The sequence below is a fragment of the Solea solea genome, chromosome 1, assembly GCF_958295425.1.
Source record: "Solea solea chromosome 1, fSolSol10.1, whole genome shotgun sequence".
NCBI classification, from domain to species: domain Eukaryota; kingdom Metazoa; phylum Chordata; class Actinopteri; order Pleuronectiformes; family Soleidae; genus Solea; species Solea solea.
Window position 1 is genome coordinate 12,565,007 of NC_081134.1, and position 22,647 is coordinate 12,587,653.

Below are 22,647 nucleotides of genomic sequence, written 5' to 3' on the forward strand. Positions count from 1 at the left end.
TTGACCATGATTCATTCATGTGTGTGTGTGTGTGTGTGTGTGGCCTCTCTGAAAGTATGTCATGTTTTATCAATTCAAATGATTATATGAAAAATGTTCCTCTCACAATTTTAAAAGACCCTCCAGTCACTTTTTGTGCTGTGACCAGACCTGAGTCTGGATCATCCGTGATCCGGATGTACCGAACTACATTACCCACAAAACATTGCAAACCTGTGACGTTTGTGACGCACGGGGCTCGCGCCGCGCCAGGCGAGAGGAAAAGACAACACAGCGCATGCGTTACATTTATGTTGTTGTTTGTGGCGGTAAGATGGCGGCGCTCGGAGACACCTCAGCTCCGGGAATGAACGGGTTAATACAACAATTCACAGCAATAACAGGTAAAAATAACGTTTTATTTCGCATTTCAGCCATCAAGTAGGATGGAGTTGTTTAATCGGAATAGCTCGCTTGTCTAAAGAAAACACGAAATTAGTGCGTAGATGAGTAAAGGGACGTTCACTCTTGCTCTGGCCCCTGCGCTGTCAATGAGGGAGAAAGCAGAGGCAGATATGTGCTTAACTTAAGTGAAAGACTCAGGAAGGTGGTCAAAAAACCACCGGCTCTATTTGCTGGGTGCACCACAGTCACTCGGACGTGTTTGATTATTCTCTGTGGTGTTTAGTTGCGCCACAGTTTCGCTGCTCTTGTGTTTTTTCTTCCTGCACTGCCTGGTTGTTTTATACTGTGCAATGGACGTCGACTGTGTGCACATTTCCCCTCTTCGTCTTCATCATCAGCAGCAGCAGCAGCCAGGCTTCATGTCGTCTCGCTGTCAGCTCTACAATGACCGTTGGCTGAACCACATTTGTGTGGGCACACCACGTCTCTCACTACTCGCTCAGACGTCCTCTTTGGATTGGGAACGGTTTGACGAGACCAACTTTTTTCAGTATTAAGTTATTTTTTTGGAGAAAACGGCAGGCTCAGGTCAGGGTAGCTGCCTGCAACTAGACTTGGAAAGTGAAACGGACATGCGCAGTACGAGCGGAGAGATGATCGCAGTCCAACTGCACAGTTTTCTATAAAACCACTAACAATAAACAATAATTCATATATTTTTTTCAAATGTACAGTACAACCATACTTAAATGTATTTCCCCAATATTTTATATCTACTTTTTAAAGATGACAAATCAATATAGATCTTTGAATAGAGCAAACGTTCCTTGGTCTACTGCAATTTCTGTAACTGCTAATATTAATTTGAATTGCTAAACCAGAAATTGCCAAGAGATATTTGTTTGATGGATGTATGGATGTATGGATGTTCTCTCTATGTCTATAACATAGTCTAATGGTTAGACTGCAGATTGTAACAAAGGAAGGCCTCTCTGCTTAACAGAACCCCCAAATACCAGAATTGCCATAATAATTCTTTCTTAATGTAGACTCATAAAACAGCACCCCAAACACATTCCCCTGCTTTTCTTATCCAATCAATGTTAAAAGTTGACACTGCACATACTGGTGCCCTCAGTAAGTCACCTGCCATGTTTGATGCCAGCCAAGCGACCACTGTGTGCACTTTTAACAACACTTTTAAGTGTTTAATTTACATTTAAGTGTGTAATTTACTACCATGGTTACCATTTTTTCCTGAGATATCTGTTGCAATTGTAGTGATATCGCTTGCAGTTATTTTCCAAACACTTCCAAATTTGGCACTCTTTACGTGCCCGTAGTAAGTCACCTGCTAAGTTTAAAGCCTGTCAAGCGAACCGTTGGACGGTTACACGGGGGACAAACAAACGGACAGACAGACATTTCTTGAATTAGTCTTCCGCCAAGATTTGGAGAGACTGCAAAGAAGACTGAAGACTGATGTCAATCTGCTTTTATTGTGTTGTAAGGTTCTGCTTCAAAACACTCAACACACACTTTAGCTGGTTTGTTCATTTAGCTGTAGAAACATGGCGGTGCAATATGGCAGCCTCCGTAAAAGGCCCTTGCATAAAGTGCTTTAAAAAAAAAAAATTCTTTTTACATCAAAACTTTTATTTGACATAACCTATAATGGTCATTTCCATGTATTCTAAATGTGTATTTGGAAATGATAAAAAAAAAACTGATTGTGACTCTGTCGATGTCCCTCATTCTTTAAGGAGCCACGGAGAGTGTAGGGAAACATATGTTGGAAGCGTGCAACAATAATCTGGAGATGGCAGTGACCATGTTCCTGGATGGAGGTGGGATAGCAGAGGAGCCCAGCACTAGCTCCAGTTCAGCAGCTTCAAGCAGCAGAGCTCCACCCTCAGAGTAAGTTTGTATGGCCTGTGCCAGAGGAAGAACAAACACAGTCTATATATTTTTATGACCTGTGATAGTGTCTTAAAAGATGCACCATCTTTTTTTAAAGCGCTCCTATATTTCTCTGTCGGGTCAGTTAGAGGAAAAGTGTGTTTTTTTTATTGCTGCTGGTTGGTTTAATCAAATCAGATAATATATATTTTTATTTTTCTAACTTCAATAATATCAAGGTCAATAACATTGACATAACATGTAATTCTCAGTGAAGTACGAGCACCCATTCCACAGAAGCAGGACATATTGGTGGAGCCAGAGCCACTGTTTGGAGGTATTGTACAGTTTTTTTCTTATTCTCCCTAATTTAAATGCCAACTAAATTAAACTATATTGATAGATTGATTCCATGTATTTTAATGCTGAGTGTGCTTGTAATCTGTCTATTACACTTGCAGTGCCAAAACGAAGAAGACCTGCTCGTTCTATATTTGATGGTTTCCGAGACTTCCAAACAGAAACAAGTAAGTCACGTTTAAGTCTTACAAGGTTAAGTTTTTACCACACCTATTTTTTTTTTTTTACACAAGTTCAAATATACATACTAAAATAAAAAGTCAAGTTGCTTTTTTATTTTGTCCAAGTTGTGCAAAGACAGGGAACAGGAAAGATGAAAACAGATATAGATAAAGTGTCCCATGTTAAACGGTTAAAATGTGGTTGCAGAGAACAAAGTATACATGTATTCTGCATAATAGCAACAACAGCTTAGTGACACATTTTCTATGCCCTTTCTATGTCTGTGCCCTGTCCGACAAGTGTAAATGTTTTTCCATTCCTAGTCCGCCAGGAACAGGAGCTGCGTAATGGGGGAACAGTGGATAAGAAACTGAGCACCCTGGCAGACCTTTTCCGTCCTCCCATTGAGCTCATGCACAAAGGCAGCTTTGAGACGGTAAGGAGTCACTAACAAAATACTTTACACCACACGCCTTAATTGGGTTTGTGTGAACTTTTACTGAAATTTCAGATGTTGACTGGGTAGGTTACAGGTCCGGAAGGTTATTTACAGGTGCAGAAGGGTATTCTCTCACTTTATTTGTAAAATCAGCTGTTCTAAAGGAGATTTTTAAACTCAGTGAGGTTTTTTTTTTTTTTATTCCTAGTTTAATAAAAGTTAAATTTAAAGTCTTGCATTCTGCTGCATTTGCACATTATCCAGCGATTATACCAGTGAGCAAGACAATCTCTGTGGAATCTCGGGGGCAACCTTTGCAGAAATTTGTATTCACACATACAGCCCTGCAGGACAATCTCAAGAGAATCTCATTGTTCAGTGCATGTCTATAAGCAGCTATACAGGGTTATGACTCTTGCCCATAGAGGATTAACTGCAGTATGTGCTTTTGGTCTCTATCTACACTCATAATTTCACCTTTCATTAGAAATGTTGTATTTGAAACTTTATCCTGTGTGTTTGTTTGTTTTTTCCTGATTCTGTATTTTCTCTCTTGTTGTAAAAGGCAAAAGACTGTGGGCAGCTGGAGAACAAGTGGTTAATGATCAACATTCAAAATGTTCAAGACTTTGCCTGCCAGTGCCTGAACAGGGATGTTTGGAGCAATGACGCAGTGAAGACCATCATCAGGGAACACTTTATTTTCTGGCAGGTATGTACTTTTAAACAGAAGCAGATAAAAGGGTAAATGTGCTATATATTCCTGACTTTGCTGGAGCTAGTTAAAGGTCCAGTGTCTAAGAATTAGTAATATCAAACGGTGAGATTGCAGATCATAACAAATGGGGGACTCTTTTCCCTCTCTGTAATGCAAATACATAAAAGTATAATAAAGTAATAATAATCAAAGCACAATAGACTTACACAAACATACTTATGGGTAATATATTCACTTTCTACCAATAAATCTTCCTAAATTTTACACACTGATCCTTTTAATGTCTTTCCACCACTTGAAATGGCTTTTCACTAGCAAAGCAGAGAAGTTTCAACAGTTTTTCTCGAGGCTTAAGAGACATTATGTTTGTTATTATATGTGTTTGTCTGTCCCAGTCAAGTGAACATTCTTCTGTATATTAACAAATGAAACTTTTTTGTTGTTGAAAACTTTCTTTTCAAATCAAATCCTAGGCCACATGAACATTAAATAAACCTTGTGCAGGATGACGTGATAAAGTAGCTTTGTGTTAAAAACTGTGAATTTTGCTAATTCTTTCATTACAGGTTTATCATGATAGTGAAGAGGGACAAAGATACATCCAGTTTTATAAGCTGAACAAGTTCCCCTATATTTCCATCCTCGACCCCCGCACAGGTAAGTCCATGTGAATTGAGGACACATTTCAGCTATGTAGTTTTACATACTGAAGCACAGGTCAGTCACCCGTGCATCTGTGAGAGAAAGCTTAAACAGGTATCTCTCCCTCTGCTCTGATTGGTCTCTCTGGGAGAAGTTTTTTTTTTAATTAAGCAGTGCAGTATAGAGCACAGATATTGAAAAGGCCTGTGCAGCATAACTAAAGCTCTTTGTATGATCACACCTATTCTCTGTGGTAGTAGACAGATGTGTTGTCATATGTGCCACAATACAAACACAACAAGTGAGTGTTTGTGAGTTATACATTACACAGATGTTTTCTTTGACTTTCAGCTAAATTCTAGGACGATGCATTTAAATCTTTTGAAAAAGTCCAATTTCCTCCTTTAGCCTCATTTGATTAATCTCTAAATGAATTTGGTTACTGACCTGAGCTGTGGATAATGATGATCTGTCCTAGGTCAAAAAATGGTGGAATGGAACCAGCTGGATGTGACATCATTCCTGGAGCAGGTGACAGGTTTCCTGGCAGAGCACGGGCAGCTTGATGGGCCTTCTTGCCACGCACCCCCCGCCAAACGAGCTCGCTCTGTGGGTCCCTTTTCTCTTTCATCACTCTAATCTTATTTCATTTCTGCTTGAAAAACTATTAATCTCATTTTCCTGGAAGTTTTTAATGTTGTAAAACATTATCTGAGATTTTCACAATGTCGTATTACCGGTTTGTTTTGTCTCTTACTAGCCATAAATGCTGCATTACATGGAGAAGTTTTTTTTAAAATAACATCAATGTAAAATGAACATGGAGTGCATCTACCTGATAAGTCATTAGTCTCTAATTGGACATGCCTTATCATTTGAAATGCACCTATATCTACCAGTGTTAAAATATTTGAATAGTTTGTTAAATCACACGTATTGACATTGAAATATCTTGTGTTACCTAGCTTTTTTTTTTTTTTTTCACAGCTGTACATATTTTTTTTTCTTGTCTCTAGGAAAGTCTGATTGATGCCAGTGAAGACAGTCAGCTGGAGGCGGCTATTAGAGCCTCACTACAGGAGACCCACTACGTGTCCTCAAACGACCCTGAAGTTCCCGATTCCCCTCGATCAGATGACGAATCGGATGCGGAGCCGTTCTCCGACAGCGAGGGTCCCATCTCTGTTGATGGCTCAGACAGTGAAACACCAGCACCCCATGAAGAGAAAAGTTCATCCAACAAGCACACCCCGGTCCCTTCCACTGCTGCAACACAGCAGCGTCTACATCCCGATAGTTCAACGTCTTCCCAGAGAAAATCTCCGTACAAAGAAAACAACCATAGTCACAAGAAAGAGGAGAGCAAAAAGAACCACCTGGAGCCCCCAGCTACTGGTCCTCATCATCTTCAACCTGCCCAAGATTCTGGTGGGAACCACTGCTCTTCGGTGGCAGAAAATGCTGGACCAACAAAGAGCAGCAGCACTAACACCTGTGATGTAGACTGTCCTGATGACAATGGTACGGGAATTGCCTTAAATTAAGTCTTAAGCCTGCAAACAGACCCTTCTCAGAATGTTTGTTTAATAATTGGTGAACAAGCAGTGAGCACTTACATAGTTAACTGCCAGTTTCTGCATTTAGCATTCAGCAGTACTTGATGACCGCTACATCAGAACATGAGAACAATTTTTTTATTCTTGTGAATGAGCACTGCTTTTGAACAATGCTCACTTCTGTATTTTGGCTTTCAAATGGGTTTATAGCAGCTGTATCATTTCTTAAAAAGGTTTTTCTCACATGTTCATTTTTTTCCACCACATAGGTCCCAAAGCCCGGTTGATGCTCCGTTATCCAGATGGACAGAGAGAGCAAATTTCCTTGTCTTCTAAAGCAAAACTTTTGGTGAGAACACAGCTGAACACCTGTTTTAAAAGATAGTTATATACACTTATATGCATTGTTTCCAAGTGTTCGATGAAATGTTGTCTGTGTCGGTTTTGTTGGTTTAGTGTGTAAAAATTAAGTGGAGATATTTTAATTTGGCAGCACCTCCAAATCAGAGGCCATGGTTCTCAGTAGCAAACCAATAGATTGCCTACTCTGGGTGGGGAATGAGTCTTTACCCCAAGAAAAGGAGTTTGATGGCGTGTTTCCACTAGTCTTACTCAACTTAGCATGTCACAGTTATTTTGCTTTTCCATTAGGGATAGTACCTAGTACCTGCTACTTTTTTTAGTACCTGCTCAGGCGATGTTCCAAGCAAGCTGAGCCATGACGTCGTCAGACTGCTGTGCACTGATTGGTCAGAGGCAGGAAGAGGCGCAAGAATCTAACTGAACAATGCCGAACTGTAAATCCGTTAAAAAGACTTAAAAATCCTGAAATGTGGGTTAATCTCCAACATTTAACAAGGAAATGTGTAAAGTCATAATGGAGGAGTTTGGTGCATCGTATCGTAAGTACTGAACAAAGGTTTTTAAAGATTTAATACACTGAAAACAACTGCTTTACAAGTCACGAGTCACTAGTTTGTGTGTCACAGCAGTTTCATGCAGCCATGCTGAGATGACCCCACCCACATTGAGGAGGTAGTGGAAAAACGGCATAAGTATTTCCGGGTCTTGTTCACAAGTGAGGGAACAATGGAGTGTGAGATTGGCCGGAGAATCAAAGTAGCAGGGGCGGTATTGCATTCACTATACCACACAATTGTGAAGAAAAGGGAGCTGAGCCAAAAGACAAAGCTCTCCATCTACTGGTCTTCGTTCCTATCCTAACCTATGGTCATGAGCGGGGTCATGACTGAAAGAACGAGATTGTGGGTACAAGTGGCTGAAAAGGGTTTTCTCAGAAGTGTGGCTGGGGTCTCCCTTAGAGATGAGGTGAGAAGCTCAGGCATCTGAGAGGGACTTAGAGTAGAGCCGCTGCTCCTTTGCATGGAAAGGAGCCAGTTGAGCTGGTTTGGGCACCTGGTAAGGATGCCATGAGGGCGTCTCGCTAGGGAAGTGTTCCTGTCACGCCCAACTGGGAGGAGACCTCGGGGCTGACCAAGGACCAGGTGGAGAGATTAAATCTCCTCACTGACCTGGGAGTGCCTGGGGGTCCCCCTGTCAAAACTGGGACCATATGGGCAGGGATATTTTTTTCATTTCAATAGGATCAGACTAGCTGTTTCCAGTCTAGGCTATGCTTCCAGGTCCATATTCATTGTTCTCCTTTAAGTAAAATCCTTGTGATTATTTCCTTGTTATGCACGCAAATACTTATTTTTGATTTTAAAATGTTTTGTCTTTCTCTTTTTAAGGCGCTGGTAAGACACGTGCAGTCCAAAGGTTACCCTAATGAACGCTTCGAACTTGTCACCAACTTTCCCAGAAGGAAGCTTGCTCACTTGGACTATGATATCACACTGCAGGAGGCGGGGCTTTGTCCACAGGAGACTGTATTTGTGCAGGAGAGGAACTAGCCTTTATCCAGACACACTCACTTTTTGTTTTTCTGTATTTCTCTGGTAGACCTCACTCTTTCTCCAATGATCGGAAACAGTGGTCCCATAACCTTCTGGCCCCCTTTTTTTTTTTTTTTTCGCCAAGACAACTCCAAGTGAATGGACCACTTTCTCCACCACTTAACTAGTCTGAAGGGGGACTTCTCTACTGACAGCCTAATCACTTTGTAGTGCTCATGCACTGGCCAGTAAGATGTGGCAGACTCCCAATGTTTATTTATTGTCATATTCTGTTCTGATGCATTTTCAGTTCGTAATGCTCACTCAGCAGGACAGATTATACATGATATAGCTCATATTCACTTAAAACAACTCAAACAATGGATCATAAATTGACAGTGAGGCACCAGGGACTTGTACAAACAGACTTTTCCTCCAAGAAAGGACTTTAAATGTCAGAGTTTATTTTGTAGCTCTTCTTGTTACTTCCTGTACCTGGGAACAGGTAAAGGGAGGCTCAAGCTTGTTCATTTTGACCCAAATTTGTTCTCCTACTCGGTCATTGTTTCAACATTTATGATCATTTGGAAAATAAGGACATCGAGGAAAAAGGTCTGGAAATTACAGCCCAAGAAAATGTGTTGGATGTCAGTGAAACACTTTGTGTAGGTCTAAGAGAATTAGAACCGATCTACACCTTTTTATTCAAGTTTCTATTAGAGACTAGTGGTTTGTTTTTGGATTTCAACTTTTGATACGGAGTAGAATGAAAGGTCTCATCAGGCGGACCTACACTGTACAGTGATGGCTTCGACAGACTGGTATTTAGCTGTAGTCATTGTTTCTTTTCTTTTTTTTTATATGCTGCCAAGAAATTATACTGATGTTGAAATATAACCACCAAAACCAAGGGAGATCTGCTTGGTCTTTTGTTACTTTATTTTATAAACAAATGATTGATGGATATTCATTTCTTCAGTGAAAGTAAAGTTGTGGGTAAAAAAAAACCAAAACAAAAATTAAAAACAATATTTAAAATAATATTTCATTCATTTCATTATTTAAATGAAGTAGGAGGAACAGATTATAACAAATTATACTGCCTCTGACTCAAAATATGTTTCGTTGGGTCCTTTTTAATTTGAGGGAATCAGACCTGGGATTTTGTTAAAATTAGATTTTCTGTGAAAATGTAGTAACCTTGTGCTCAAACCACGACATAATCCACTAAATGAAATGAGAGATCTCCATATTTAAACAGGTCTTTTAACTGACAATACCGCAATGTTCATAATCTTCAAAGCAGCAGTTCCTCACAGTTGTTCACATGAACAGGTGGTGGCAGTGTTTCTTAAAAAGCTACAATTCACAGATGAACGGGGGAATCTGTTCATAGGATCTCCTAAACGCAGTCTTCAAAATCTTAATACAATTACATTTTGCAAATGTTAAAGAGTGTTTCTATGGACGCTACAGTAGCCCATACCAAACGCAAATGCATGTTACAACCCATTTTAATTGTTGGAAAAAATGACAGTACATCCTACTTACTTCTTACTGAGTACAAGTACAAAATATTGTAATTTTTCATTGTTTTATTATCCATAGGTTGGCCATAATAACAAATTCACATGAATGTAACAATTTCCTATGCAAATTTGTGAAAAAAAAGTAATGCTGAATATGTTTTTTTATTTATTTTAATGGCCCCTCACAATCCAGCCGCAGCACCTTCACGGCACACACTTTGGGAACCACTGCTCTACAGATACAGAAGTTCCCCCCACAACTTGTGGCTATTGCAATTAACTCTACCGAGAAGACACTGTTCCTTCTTTTAATGTCTCTCTCTCTCTCTTCTAAGTTTCTTGAATGATTTGGTGAGAGCCCCAATCGTGTTGATTCAGAGCAAAGTCGAAGGAAAAGGACTTCCAGTTGTACAAACAGAGAGGTTTTTTTCCTCCCCTCTCTGTGCTGATACTGCAGATTTCTTCACCACCTGTTGCACATGACTGATTGTGTGTGTGTGCGGTGAAATAAAAAGCAGGCAGGCAGAGGGCAGGGGCCATGCAGAGCAATGGAGGTGAACTAAACACATTTCTTTCATTTAATCCTCAAAATTAAGGCACGAATGATATGCTTTTGTCCCCTTTTCGATTTGTATGTCTGACATATTGTGATCCCTTCGTTTCCTTTTCCTCCTTGGACCAAAATTGAATGATTCATTCCTGCAGACAATAACCCACGAGTCATATTTGTCAATCGAGGCACATTGCATGTCAGTCAGTCAGTCAGTCAGTCAGACTTTGATCTGAATTGAATGAGACAGTGGCATAATCAAATAACAAAAGGTGTTTTGCTGTGTGAAATAAAATAAAATGAATAGACCTCTCTTTGCAGAACCCTGGACTTTAGGCAACACTGATAAACAGAAATCCCATTACTTTAAAAAATCTATTTCCGTTTATCTGTCTAATAGTAGTTGTTTTTTTAAAACCACCTTTTTAAAGAAAAAAACATACAGTATTGTTTCTTAAGTCCCCTTGATACAGGTACAAAATCAGCAAGCAGTGAACTATAAAATACAGGAACTATTCAAAATTGGTTTGCACTTAAATCTTGCTGCCATGTTCTTGGGCAACTCTTTTTTTTAGGTTAATGAGGTAACCAGTACAGCACCCTCAGACCCGGTTTGTATGATAAGTCTTGTGTGTTGCGCAAGAAGGATGTTGACCCCGTCGCCCATGGTCCTGTCAGCCAGTTTTTGAAATAAAATCAATGGAAGTTAATGACTGATCTGTGAACCGTTATTACACCATCCTGTAAACATGGTTGTGTAAAATACTGTGGACCATAATCCTCTTATTTCATTTTGGAAAAGATGACATTGCACTAGAAGGGAAATGTAGTCGTGAATCCTGCAGGAAATTAAATGACCCAAACAACTGCCCTCTGACACACGAAGGAGTGGTGATACGAGAAAGTCTCAATTACAACGCAGACTAAGGAACTGTGTCCGATCTATAATGCCTCGTTTAAACTCTGTGCTCTGCCTGTTTCATCATTCAGAACCATCGTTGATGATAAGCTTATCTGCTCTGATTTAGCACAGTCAGGATGCTACAGTACCTGGGGGAATTATAATGAGATCTGATGAGTTTTACCACTAGAATTAGGAATCCAAATGCAGTTGGTTTTTTTGCCCCAATATCATTTAATTTTCTCAAATTCAACATTCTTAGCTTTAGATTCACTCAGCAAGCGTTTTGTCTGGTTGCTCCAACAGAAAACTCTGTCAGTCTTGTGAAAGAAGCAGTGCTACAGCAATAATAATAATGACAATAATAAGCTCTGTCAGTCTTGTGAAAGAAGCAGTGCTACAGCAATAATAATAATAATAATGATAATAATATTAATACTAATAATAAAAGAAATTCCATTGTGGTTTTTACATAAATAGTACATGTAGTTATTTTCAATTTGTGCAATAAGGCCAGGGCGATGTTACTGCTTTGCTGATTGAGTTATCAGGACGTGCCCACATAGATTAACAAATGACACAGTGATCTGTGAGAGTTCAGGAATACAGTACAGGGATAAAGTCTCAAATATGGATTCACCAAAGAGGTCAACAGAGACAAAGTCATTTTGAATCCAGTAAAAGTCAATTACACACACACACACACAGCCAAGTGGTATATATACAATGGATGACAGAAACTATAAACAGATGTAAAGGCAGAAAACGGATCAGCTGTAAGGTGCCAGCTCAGGACAACTGGTGGACAGGCAAAAAAAACAAACACTAACATGGTCCAGACTGAGTCAAAGTAAATGGAAAGTGTGTCACTTCACTCCACCGTGTTGTTTGCAGGTAACAAAATGTGCTGTCTCTTCGACTGATCCCCTGAACTGACAACTTTTCAACGTTTATTTTTTTACATTTAAACATTTCAATAAAAGAGATTCAACACAGATTTGATGCGACATTATTTGAATATCATGCACCACCATTATGGTATTGTTAGACCATTACAGTCTCCTGCCATATGCTGTGCTTGTCATGTAATTTCCTGATAACATTTTAGATTAGATTACATTAGATTAGATTGGGAACATTCGCTACAGTGAACACTGCATTCTAGTACAAAAAAGTAGTAGAATAGTGTATAGAAAAATAAGCACTTTTACAATATAGATACAACATTTAGTAGAATAGTAACACTCTAAATATATTTTTATATATATATATATATATATATATGCATAAAAGAAATGTGGAAAAAAATTAAGACTTTCCTTAATGTACACATTTTAACTGTGGAGGTGAAAGAGCAGTGGCACAGAATTATTGCATGTTATGTATCGAGTGGATTATGGAGTGTGTGATGACAGGGGAATTGTAATCCAAACTACATTTTTGACTGTTTTAGTGTTCCGCGGTGCCGTCACACAGTTAGAACACAGTTCCTTGTGGTGGCAGGTCAGTGTTGCCACAGAAGTGTTTGCAGTGTGTTACCTCAACCCTAGAATAACCGCGCAGGTCTCAAGTCATGCAAAATACCAAGGACCAAGGGAGTGAGGCTCTTCCATTATGTCCATTATTTGTTATAATTTACATACATACATACATGCTGTAAAAACAAAAAAAAGTTAGTTATTAGGTCCCAGTAAGTCTAAAACTTCCAATTTCATTACAGTTCTAACCTCGTTGACAAATTGGTGAAATCCCCTCCTGGGCTGTTGCTGCTGCAAATATATTTGAACTGTTATTAAAGTAAGTTAACAGTTTGTTTCAAAACTCAGCCAATGTGAGATTATAGTTTCATGGTAGCTGTCATCCTGGAGCATACATTTTTAAAAATACCATGGCCTACCATTGTCCTCCACCCACTCATCCAGCACTAAATCTTGGAAATCTCCAAACTTGCGCCATCAAAGTCAACTAAAAAACGTGATATTTATCATGAAAGCAAACGGGTCATATTTAGCAGGCGATTGCAAAGTACGAGGTTTGGTTTGGTTTGGTTTGGTTTACAAATCAAAGCTCTGTTGGGTAATATTGACTCTGCAAACATGACTCTTACACTGTGCCATTTCTTGTGTGAAAGGTGATAAAAGAAAATGTCCGGGGGGTGAATACATTTTTTTTCTGGTCAAAGAAATAGGCCTCATATTAAATGATATCATTTCAGGGTATGGAGCTTACGTAATCAGAATCAGAATCACCTTTATTGTCATTATACAGTGTACAACGAGATTAAAGGACAGTTCTAGTAGTGCAAGTGAAAAGATAAGAGTAGAAGAAGAAGAACGAAACAGTGCACCAACACCTTCAACAAAATTAGAAGGATATGTAAAAAAAAAAAAGTATTCAAGTATTTACAGTGGGATTTTTACTTTCGGACTCTAATCTGGCTTCTTGTGCATGCACTGTATGTCAAAGGTCAATGGCCTTTTTACACAGTGTAAAGAGGGCATTACAGCTAGTATGACCATAGGTTTACTATTTGACTTAAAATACATAATGAAAATAATAAAAATGCGATATGATTGAAAGTAGCCCAAGTACAACTCCACCTCAAACAACCACTAATGAAGTAACGGGCTGATAATAATGCCATGAAAAGGAGATTTTCTGTTCCACTTCCACTTGTGATACGTCCAGTAAATTACAACGTATTGTACTTGTACATTGTTGTGCTGCGTACGCCCATTTTAAAGATCTTAATTTTATGAAATGCGTGACTTTACTTTTCATATTCACTCATATCGTCCATGTCCCTGTTTGTTTTACTTTCCTTCGTGGTCATAAAAATCATTCATGTGAAATGTAAAGACGGACAATGGATCTAAATGTAAAACTTCAAAGAGTACAATGTAGAGCAATGCGGCAGGATAACACGTTAACCATACAATGAATTTTAAATATCTTAAACATTGAGGACGCCACACATACTAAATGATGTGATGTGAAGTAAAAAATGGCAGAGAGTGCAAACACAGTTTCTGGACTTTCCATGATGAGGACATATGATTCTTTGACTTTTCCTTGTCTTTCCAAGTACACATGAGGACACTGAGTAAACTTTTTTTTTGCAGAGGTTTGCTATAAAAGCCAGAGCTGCCTCGCTGTCGTGTACTCTTCTGGACAGTGGATAGTGGAGAGTGGACCCCCCCCCCCCTCCGTCCAACATGAAGACTCTCCTCCTTGTGGCGCTGCTCGGATGCCTCGGTAAAGACATGACATTTTGCACAGGCCCAGGCTCCAGCTCTACTTTACCCCTGCTTATTCATCATCATTATTATTATTATCATTAGTAGTAGTAGTATTCATGTTCTGTCTGCATCGGTGTGTGTTTGTGCATTGACAGCCTGCGCGTTTGCGGAGAAGGTGAGATGGTGCGTGACCTCGGATAAAGAGAATGCGAAATGTCTGGACCTCGTCAAAGCAGCTCCCGACTTCGCGTGCGAAAGAAGAGCTTCAGTCGTCGAATGTCTGACTGCGATACAAGTGAGCACATGACCAGAGAATGACTCTGCTAGAAGTCACTTTTTTACAAAAAGCCTTAAAGTCTTAAAGTGTATGCCATTTACTGTACTTAAGTATCAAAAGTAATTATCTGATATAAAATGTAAGTTTGAGAAGTGGCACTATTTTATTTTATTTATTTATTATTATTATTATTATTTTTAAAGTGAGGAGTTTAAAACTATAATGTAAAGCAGCTCATCAAGACTAGAAAAGCTCTATATAAATACAGACCATCACTTACTCTTCTTCTTCTGATTTTATTGACAACGATAGTTAGTTAGAAATGTAGTGGTGTAAAAGTAAGGTACAGACACTAAATTCTTATAGAATTTTTAAAATAGCATCTTTTGCTGGGTTTTTGTGACATGACACTTTTTGAATCTTGCACCATCTGGCAAATACTCCATATTACAAAACACTAAAACTAATAATAATAAACAGTGACAAAAAAAACAAAAACTAAGGTAACAAAACCCGCTCTAAAACTAATTCAAACTAACTCATTTTAAAAACTAAAAGTCAACACTAAGTTAAAACTAAAACTTATGAGAAAAACAAAACTATTATAACCCTTATATTATTATTATAACCGTTTGGAAAAACATTGTGTTGTTATTTTTTTTAACAGGCTTCGGAGGCAGATGCCATCACTTTGGATGGAGGGGATATCTACACTGCTGGACTGGACAACTACAACCTCCATCCTATTATTGCCGAAAAGTATCCCGGTATGTTTTCTCATCCGCTGCCCCTCCTCCACACTCATGTGTAACATGTGGATGTTACACATTTTGTATGCACAAACATGTGTTTTAAGCGTGCACTTACACTTGTTCTTGGTTCACGTAGATTCAAAATCCTGCTACTATGCTGTTGCTGTGGTAAAGAAGGGCACACAATTTAACTTTGATGACCTCAAAGGAAAGAAATCCTGCCATACCGGGTTGGGGAAATCGGCAGGCTGGAACATGCCCATAGGAAATCTGCTGTCTAAGAAGTTAATCAATTGGCAAGGCTCTGACGTCAGCCGATTGGAGGATGGTGAGTTGAATGTTAGAAACTGTTCTGGAAAAAAAAGGAAGTTACTTTAAACCTCGCCACGCAAATATAATTTACCTGGAGCCCCAAAACTTATTTGACCCATACAATGAAGATAACATCATGTATTAAGTTTTATGTATAGATATAAAAGAACCATAGTTTGTTGCATTTATGAGACTAAAGAACTACAAAGACATGTCATAGCTGTTTTTACCTGTTAACGAAGGGAAACACATAAGAAACAGTGTTGGCCTACTTTGAAATAAAACACAGAACTACAGGATCTCTGAATGTTGACCTTTTGACACTTTCTGCTTGGAGTCTGGTCAGAATTTGTAAAGGACTGGTGTGTGATGAGTTACAGGGACTGGGGCAATTATGCTGATTTATCCTAATTTAATTCTGTTTTGTTTGTCTGTTTTTAAGCCGTGCGTGCATTTTTCGGGGCGAGCTGTGTCCCAGGAGCTCAAGGGGACACCGGTTTATGTGAACTGTGCGCCGGGGACTGCTCCAAGACCAGCAGTGAGCCTTACTATAATTATGATGGTGCTTTCAAGTAAGTATGGCTCTTTCTTTGACCCTTCTCAGTAGTATCATGACTTTTACCTCCTTACCGACTTCCACCGACACTCGTACCTTTCTATTTGATTTTACATATTTGTAAAACCCTTTGCTTTTGACTAACAGGTGCCTGGAAGATGGCAAAGGAGAAGTGGCTTTTGTGAATCATCTAACTGTCCCTGGTTAGTGTCACATAATCATTTGTATTTCAACATCTTGCACAACATTTCTGCCATTGCTCCAGTACATGGGTTCCCAATAATTTTGTCAAAAGAATACCCATTCTGTATCAGTCTTGGTTTTACTTTTAAATTACATTCAGACTTAATGGTCCAGTAGTGACATCTAATGGTGAAAATGCAGATATTGTGCAGATATTGTAACAAATGGAGGACTCCTCCTTGGCACACTCTTCCCTTTCCAAAGTGTGTCAGGAAACTAAATTGACTAGAACAGTTGTCATTCTTCTTTCTTGTTTGCATTGCAATCATGTGCTTCAAAGGTTTATTTGAAAACAGTGAATATGACCAATGATTGTTTTTCAGCTGACCAAGCGGACAGATATGAGCTGCTGTGCTTGGATAATAGAAGAGCAGCAATTGGCAGCTTTGAGACTTGCAACCTGGCCCGGGTACCAGCTCATGCTGTTGTCACACGCAAGGACGAAAGATTGACAGACTTAATCTGGAACCATCTCAACGCAGTAGAGGTAATCACGAGACTCTGATTAACGTAAAAAGAGGGCAAAGTTAACTCTTAATTTAAACATGTGGGTTTTGTTCCATGTGTCCCTTTGCCTCACAGCTCTATTATTGTGTCTTTTCAGAATTTTAATCTGTTCTCATCAGCCAAATATCCCGATGCAAAGAACCTGATGTTCAAGGACTCAGCAATTGGCCTGTCACGGATTCCACCTCGCACCGACTCCTTCATGTATCTGGGTGCCAAGTACTTAAACATCGTACAATCCCTTAGGAAAGGTATAATATACATAAAACACACAACTTTACATTCAAAAACAATAAGACAAACACATTCATTGACAGAGGCCACTTACTCATGGTACTCATGTTTTCACTTCCTTTTCCAGTGACTACTCCAACTACTACAGCCAAGGCCATGAAATGGTGTGTTGTCGGCAACGCGGAGGCCCTCAAGTGTGACACGTGGAGTTTTAATACCAACACCACAATGAGATGCATAAAAGCGGAATCAGCTGAAGATTGCCTGCAAAAGATTATGGTGAAACAGTGTGCAAATCTGTAACGACTGTACGAATCTTTTGTTGTACTTTGTGGCATTCGTTCCTGATTATCTGTTTCTGCATTGCCGCCGCAGCGTAGTGAGGCTGATGTGGCGGCAGTAGATGGAGGACAGGTGTACACAGCTGGAAAGTGTGGTCTGGTTGCTGCTATGGTGGAACAATATGATGAAGGTAGGTGTGCAATGATGGAGCAGAAATCCACCCAAATACCATGTGTTTAAATGTTGTCTTTCTTTTCTTCTTTTTACCTGTGTAACATTTATTTTCTTGTCTGTCGCTCCACAGCGCAGTGTAGCAACCCTCAAGGTAATTAACCTGTTTTTTTTCTGTTTTTTTTCTATAGACTATAAGATTAAATAAAACATATATATAGTCATTACAATTACAGGGTTTAACCCTAACCCTTCCCGCAGTATATAGAGAAGAGAAAATATTTAACTCATAACACGTCTATGGGTGTGTTCAATCCATTTAATTATTTGTAAAACCACGTTTTTAGCTAATGCAAGAAGAATGCAAGTTTAATTTGATACCTGCCAGACTGCAAATATCACCTTTTTGCATGTTCAGCTGATCTGCTTAAAAAATTGTCTGAAAGGTTTAATGTAACTCAAGCACCTGACTATATATAACTGCGTGTGGGACAGTGACATTGCCTGTAGTTTTCTGATCCATCTCTGTCCATACTTTGACTCTTGTAGCCACCGGCTCCCATTACTATGCTGTCGCTGTGATAAAGAAAGATTCAGGCTTGACCTGGGACACTCTGAAGGGCAAGAAATCTTGCCACACAGGCATTGGCAGAAGCGCTGGCTGGAACATCCCCATGGGTCGCATCCATGAAAAGTCTAAAACCTGTGACTTTGGTGAGTACACATGTGTTTATTTAAGTTAAGCACACATATTGCCAAAACATTTTATTATTATTATTATTATTATTATTATTTGTATTATTATTGTTATGTATTTACACTGTTAACTTGGTTCACTACAATGCCCACGTGGCAATGAAAAGTATGTTTATTAAAGTTCATAGCAATTTTAAGCCCCCATTCTTTCCCAACTTCAACAAAAGCATTTTTGTAGCTTCAACTAAAGAGAGCTTTAGAATCCAAGAATTCATACTGACCAGACTGTACCATTGTGACCAAATCCTCTTCTCCTCTTCTCAGAACACTACTTCAGTGAGAGCTGTGCCCCTGGAGCAAATATCACCTCCCCACTCTGTGCCCTGTGCATCGGCAACGAAGCGTCTCTGTTCAAGTGCAAACCCAGAGATGAGGAGCGATACAACGGTTACAATGGAGCGTTTAGGTATGCAGCAACAAAGTACATCCACTGCATGTCAAAGAAATAGTTTTGATGTTGTTATGAGAGAATGAGAAGTGCCACTGACACCAATCACCTCTAACATCTCACCACCTTAAACCAGGATGTTGTTAGCATGGATTAGTAAACAAAGGCCATTTGAGACCCGTTAAACTTTCTGCTTAAAGAGAAATTACACTCCAGAGGACAGCAGCAACAACAAACAGTAGAGGGCATACCGTGTATTAAAGCTGAGTCCCTGCTGCAGCGGGTCATGTTCAAATCTGGCCTGATTCCATTGCATGTCTGCATGTGATCCTGTCTGTCACTACTCAGACTGTTGCATAAATGCTACCAGCAATGATACCCCAGTGCGGGTGAGGGGATAGTACAAGATGGAAGTGACTGCACAATCCAAATCTTCAGTATTCAAATTTTCAAATTTTCAGTAGATTTTGCTTGGAGATAATTGTTTTTGTAGCAAAATTCATCTTGGTGATGTTAACAGGGTGTGTGCAGAAGGTGAGGAGAAAGCCTCATAGCACCTATCTTCCCCCGAAGAAAAAACTTTATTTTCACAGTTCCGGTTGAAATTTCAGTACATTTGGAGTCACCCAAATGTCAGAGATTTGAGGCCTCGAACAATTCAGCATAACATTTGTGGCCTATGCCACAGATATGTAGCACCGCACTGAAATGAACGAATTTATAATGACCTGTAAGTCGTTCTAATACGTTCAAACACCCCCTGAGTGTGCATGCGTGCCGCCATCGCTGCTCCCCCAATACGTCACGAACATCACAGCTTTCATTACTTTATTAACAATTTTAATAATTGTTACTTAATTCACAGTGCTGCTAGCATTACAGTATACATAACCTACAGCACTCAGTAGAGTAGGGATGGAATAACAACTCCCAGCTACCAACTCCTGTCAGCTTTTAACTAACGTGGAATATTATTTTGCCAGAGAAACAAGTCTGTCAACCACGAGTGCAGCTCTCTTTTTATTTACAATATTACTCGCAGATGGGAAAACGCGCTGAGAGCACACAGATATTCCCTGGCACACACAGAACTTTGTGAGCCAGATTGCAGAGGGTGTTAGGTTAGGTTATTACCGGGTATTTGGCAGCACACCGTTTCTTTCCACCAAATCGGTGCACTGTAGGCTTTCATCTCCTCACTGCTCTAGGCAACAGTCCAACTAGACTTATTACCTAGAATATCAAACTACTCTGTGAATCAACAGCCTCTGCTTAAGGTGGTGATAGCATCTTCATATTGCTGAAGTGACTGTATGTTTTGCATGTTGTTATAGATGTCTCGCGGAGGGTGCCGGTGAGGTCGCCTTCATTAAACACTCAGTCGTTTTGGACAACACCGCTGGTAAGCAACTTACACTGACCACCATTCACATAATCTCTCATCGGTGTTAATAAAACTACTACTCTGGTAAAACTATAGTACTCCTCTGTCCTACCTCTCATAGGTAGCGGACGTCCACAGTGGGCTCAAAATCTGATTGCTGATGACTACAGGCTCATCTGCCCTGACAAAGGTCCAAAATCAGTCAATGAGTATGAGTCATGCCACTTGGCTAAAGTGACTGCACATGCTGTAGTGACTCGTCCAGAGAAGCGTGACGAGGTGGTCCAATTTCTCAAAGATCAGCAGGTCAGTGATTACTTTTTGGGTCACTAATTTTTTCCCAGAAACCTCGTTATTTCACACATTTTTTGTGTCTAAAAACTAAAAGTTTTTTCTTATTTATAGGCTGACTTTGGTGTCAATGATGGCTCATTCAGTATGTTCAAGTCAGAAGAGTCAAAGAACCTCCTCTTCAAGGACTCCACAAAATGTCTCCAGGAGATTCCAAAAGGAATAAGTGTTGGACAGTTTTTGGGAGAAGACTACATGAAGGTCATGACTAAACTTAGAGAGTGCGATGAATTCACCTCAGGTTTGTACTGTTGTTATTTCAAACAATGAACAAGACAGTATTTTTAAAAGATCAATAACCTAGACAGATTATACACACACCAAAAGTTTTTGCTCACATTTTTCTAACTTTTTCTTCCCAACAGCAATGGAGAAGTCTTGCTCTTTCAACGCCTGTCAGGGGTGATCATGGACTTTGTGGTGCCTGGGGTGATTAAAGCACCTTCCCACACTTCAAACTCAGTATTTTATTACTGACATCTTCTCGATTTTTACCTGTTGTGCACCTGTTTTGAGAGGAGCAATCAGATGCAATGCATATTCCAAAATCACAAACAGACTCACAGTTCTCATGATGTTGAAACATTATGTATCTTTGTTATAAGATTGACTGTCTTTTATTGATTCATGCCTCACTATTTCTCAAATAAACTGGTGTCAGCACACTTTCTTTTAAAATTGTGTGATGTCTGTTGCTGCAGTATACAGACGTATTTCTCTCACAGCAAGACAATCACAGGTTAGAATCCCGGATTCGACCAAGGGCCTTTTTGTGTGCCGTTTGCATGTTCTCCCTGTGTACAAGTGGGTTTTCTCCTGGTACTCCAGTATCCTCCCATAGTCCACAAACATGCACTATATGCATGGTCTCTTCCTGGTGTTCCATAAACCAGTCTGACTATTTTTTAGTAAGCTGTCTGCCAACGATGCGGAGATGTTCTACAGTCTGTGTCTGCAGACGTTACCATGAGTGTTTAGCAACAAATTACAAATGGGTGTGCACAGAGGGAAGCCGCTCCACGCAGAAATTTCAATGACATTTTCATTTTAGGTCACGTTGAATAGCCCGGGGCTAACTACTAAAACAACCACTTAAAGGCTGCTGTAGAACATGGCTGCGCAAGATGGCAGTCTTCATAAAACAAGGCCTTTGCCTAAAGTACATACATAAAAATATTCTGAGGCTGCAAAACCAAACAATAATTATTTCAAAGCAATTGAACACTTATACAAATGTATTCCCTCCTAAATGTTACACAGTGGTTGTATAAGGCCAACTGTGTTCTATGACAACTGATATTGTAAAGAGTAAATAAACATGATACACTACATTAACATTAACATTGATTTTTACAAACTATTTCCTGATAAGGGAAAGATTTGTCACATTTGAATTTATAATTTCAACAGTCAATATAATATTCCCTTATTTGTCGGAAAAATTAGCTGTCCCTTTCTATTAGGGCAGAAGCATAGTGCATTGCTTCATAAATTTCATTAGCTAGATCATGCATTATGACATGATAAGTAGTCTTAGCATTCTTCAAATATATATTTAGTCTTGACCCTGCTGAGGGCATAATCACTCTAAAGGCAAAGAGGAATATAATCATATAAAGAACCTTATAAATTATAGTTAAATTTCCTGGCATGGACACTTTAATCTATAGTTGTATTAAATGAGTTGTCAGCACATTGTACAACATGCAGTCTATATTTTGTTATGATGGCATTTTCTGTAGTATGCTTGTTCCCTCTTCCACCTTACTAATAACTGGGCAGTTTTGAGGGAGAAATGAAATGCATTAATTTCATTTCATTAATTAAAAGAACAAGTAATAGTTATAATAAAACAACAGGGACAGACAATAAGTGGTATGTGTATTCAAAGTAAGTTAAAAGGACTTATTGACAGTAATTTAATTTATTACAATTGTGGGGGACCTAAAGATATATTGAACATGTATTAAGGCTGATCAGAATGAAACTGTAAATATATCAAATCGAAATTACATGCTTTAATTTCGGTTATCAAAAATTCACATTGTGCAAATGTAAAATTAATCGAAAATATCTGTAATGAGAAACCACAAACACATTCAGTTACGCCATTTGCGTAACTGAAATGACTATTGCCGAACGTCATTATGTATATCTGAC

General features: G+C 39.2%; 2 protein-coding genes across 2 annotated transcripts; both read left to right on the forward strand.

The window, feature by feature from the left end:
• The first annotated feature begins 270 nt into the window (after positions 1 to 270).
• On the forward strand, positions 271 to 8,965 carry ubxn7 (UBX domain protein 7). Its single transcript, XM_058643557.1, has 11 exons — positions 271 to 383; positions 2,148 to 2,301; positions 2,556 to 2,620; positions 2,745 to 2,810; positions 3,129 to 3,241; positions 3,810 to 3,956; positions 4,529 to 4,619; positions 5,083 to 5,213; positions 5,621 to 6,125; positions 6,430 to 6,509; positions 7,912 to 8,965. Exons 1-11 carry the CDS (start codon positions 278 to 280, stop codon positions 8,071 to 8,073), a joined length of 1,620 nt encoding a protein of 539 aa, XP_058499540.1. The 5' UTR covers positions 271 to 277; the 3' UTR covers positions 8,074 to 8,965.
• Positions 8,966 to 14,193: 5,228 nt separating this feature from the next.
• tfa (transferrin-a) lies at positions 14,194 to 21,165 on the forward strand. Its single transcript, XM_058644239.1, has 17 exons — positions 14,194 to 14,290; positions 14,430 to 14,569; positions 15,219 to 15,318; positions 15,440 to 15,631; positions 16,058 to 16,187; positions 16,319 to 16,374; positions 16,738 to 16,901; positions 17,019 to 17,172; positions 17,283 to 17,434; positions 17,531 to 17,627; positions 17,742 to 17,762; positions 18,158 to 18,322; positions 18,629 to 18,770; positions 20,087 to 20,154; positions 20,258 to 20,442; positions 20,542 to 20,728; positions 20,853 to 21,165. The coding sequence occupies exons 1-17, from the start codon at positions 14,251 to 14,253 to the stop codon at positions 20,891 to 20,893; spliced, it is 2,034 nt and encodes a 677-aa protein (XP_058500222.1). The 5' UTR covers positions 14,194 to 14,250; the 3' UTR covers positions 20,894 to 21,165.
• Positions 21,166 to 22,647: the final 1,482 nt, after the last annotated feature.

Coding starts and splice junctions, on each gene's coding strand:
- tfa (XM_058644239.1), top strand. CDS start 14,251: ATGAAGACTCTCCTCCTTGTGGCGCTGCTCGGATGCCTCG. Junction 14,291..14,429: donor GGCGCTGCTCGGATGCCTCG/GTAAAGACATGA, acceptor GTGCATTGACAG/CCTGCGCGTTTGCGGAGAAG. Junction 17,763..18,157: donor GCAGTGTAGCAACCCTCAAG/GTAATTAACCTG, acceptor TGACTCTTGTAG/CCACCGGCTCCCATTACTAT.
- ubxn7 (XM_058643557.1), top strand. CDS start 278: ATGCGTTACATTTATGTTGTTGTTTGTGGCGGTAAGATGGCGGCGCTC. Junction 2,621..2,744: donor GCCAGAGCCACTGTTTGGAG/GTATTGTACAGT, acceptor TTACACTTGCAG/TGCCAAAACGAAGAAGACCT. Junction 5,214..5,620: donor CCGCCAAACGAGCTCGCTCT/GTGGGTCCCTTT, acceptor TCTTGTCTCTAG/GAAAGTCTGATTGATGCCAG.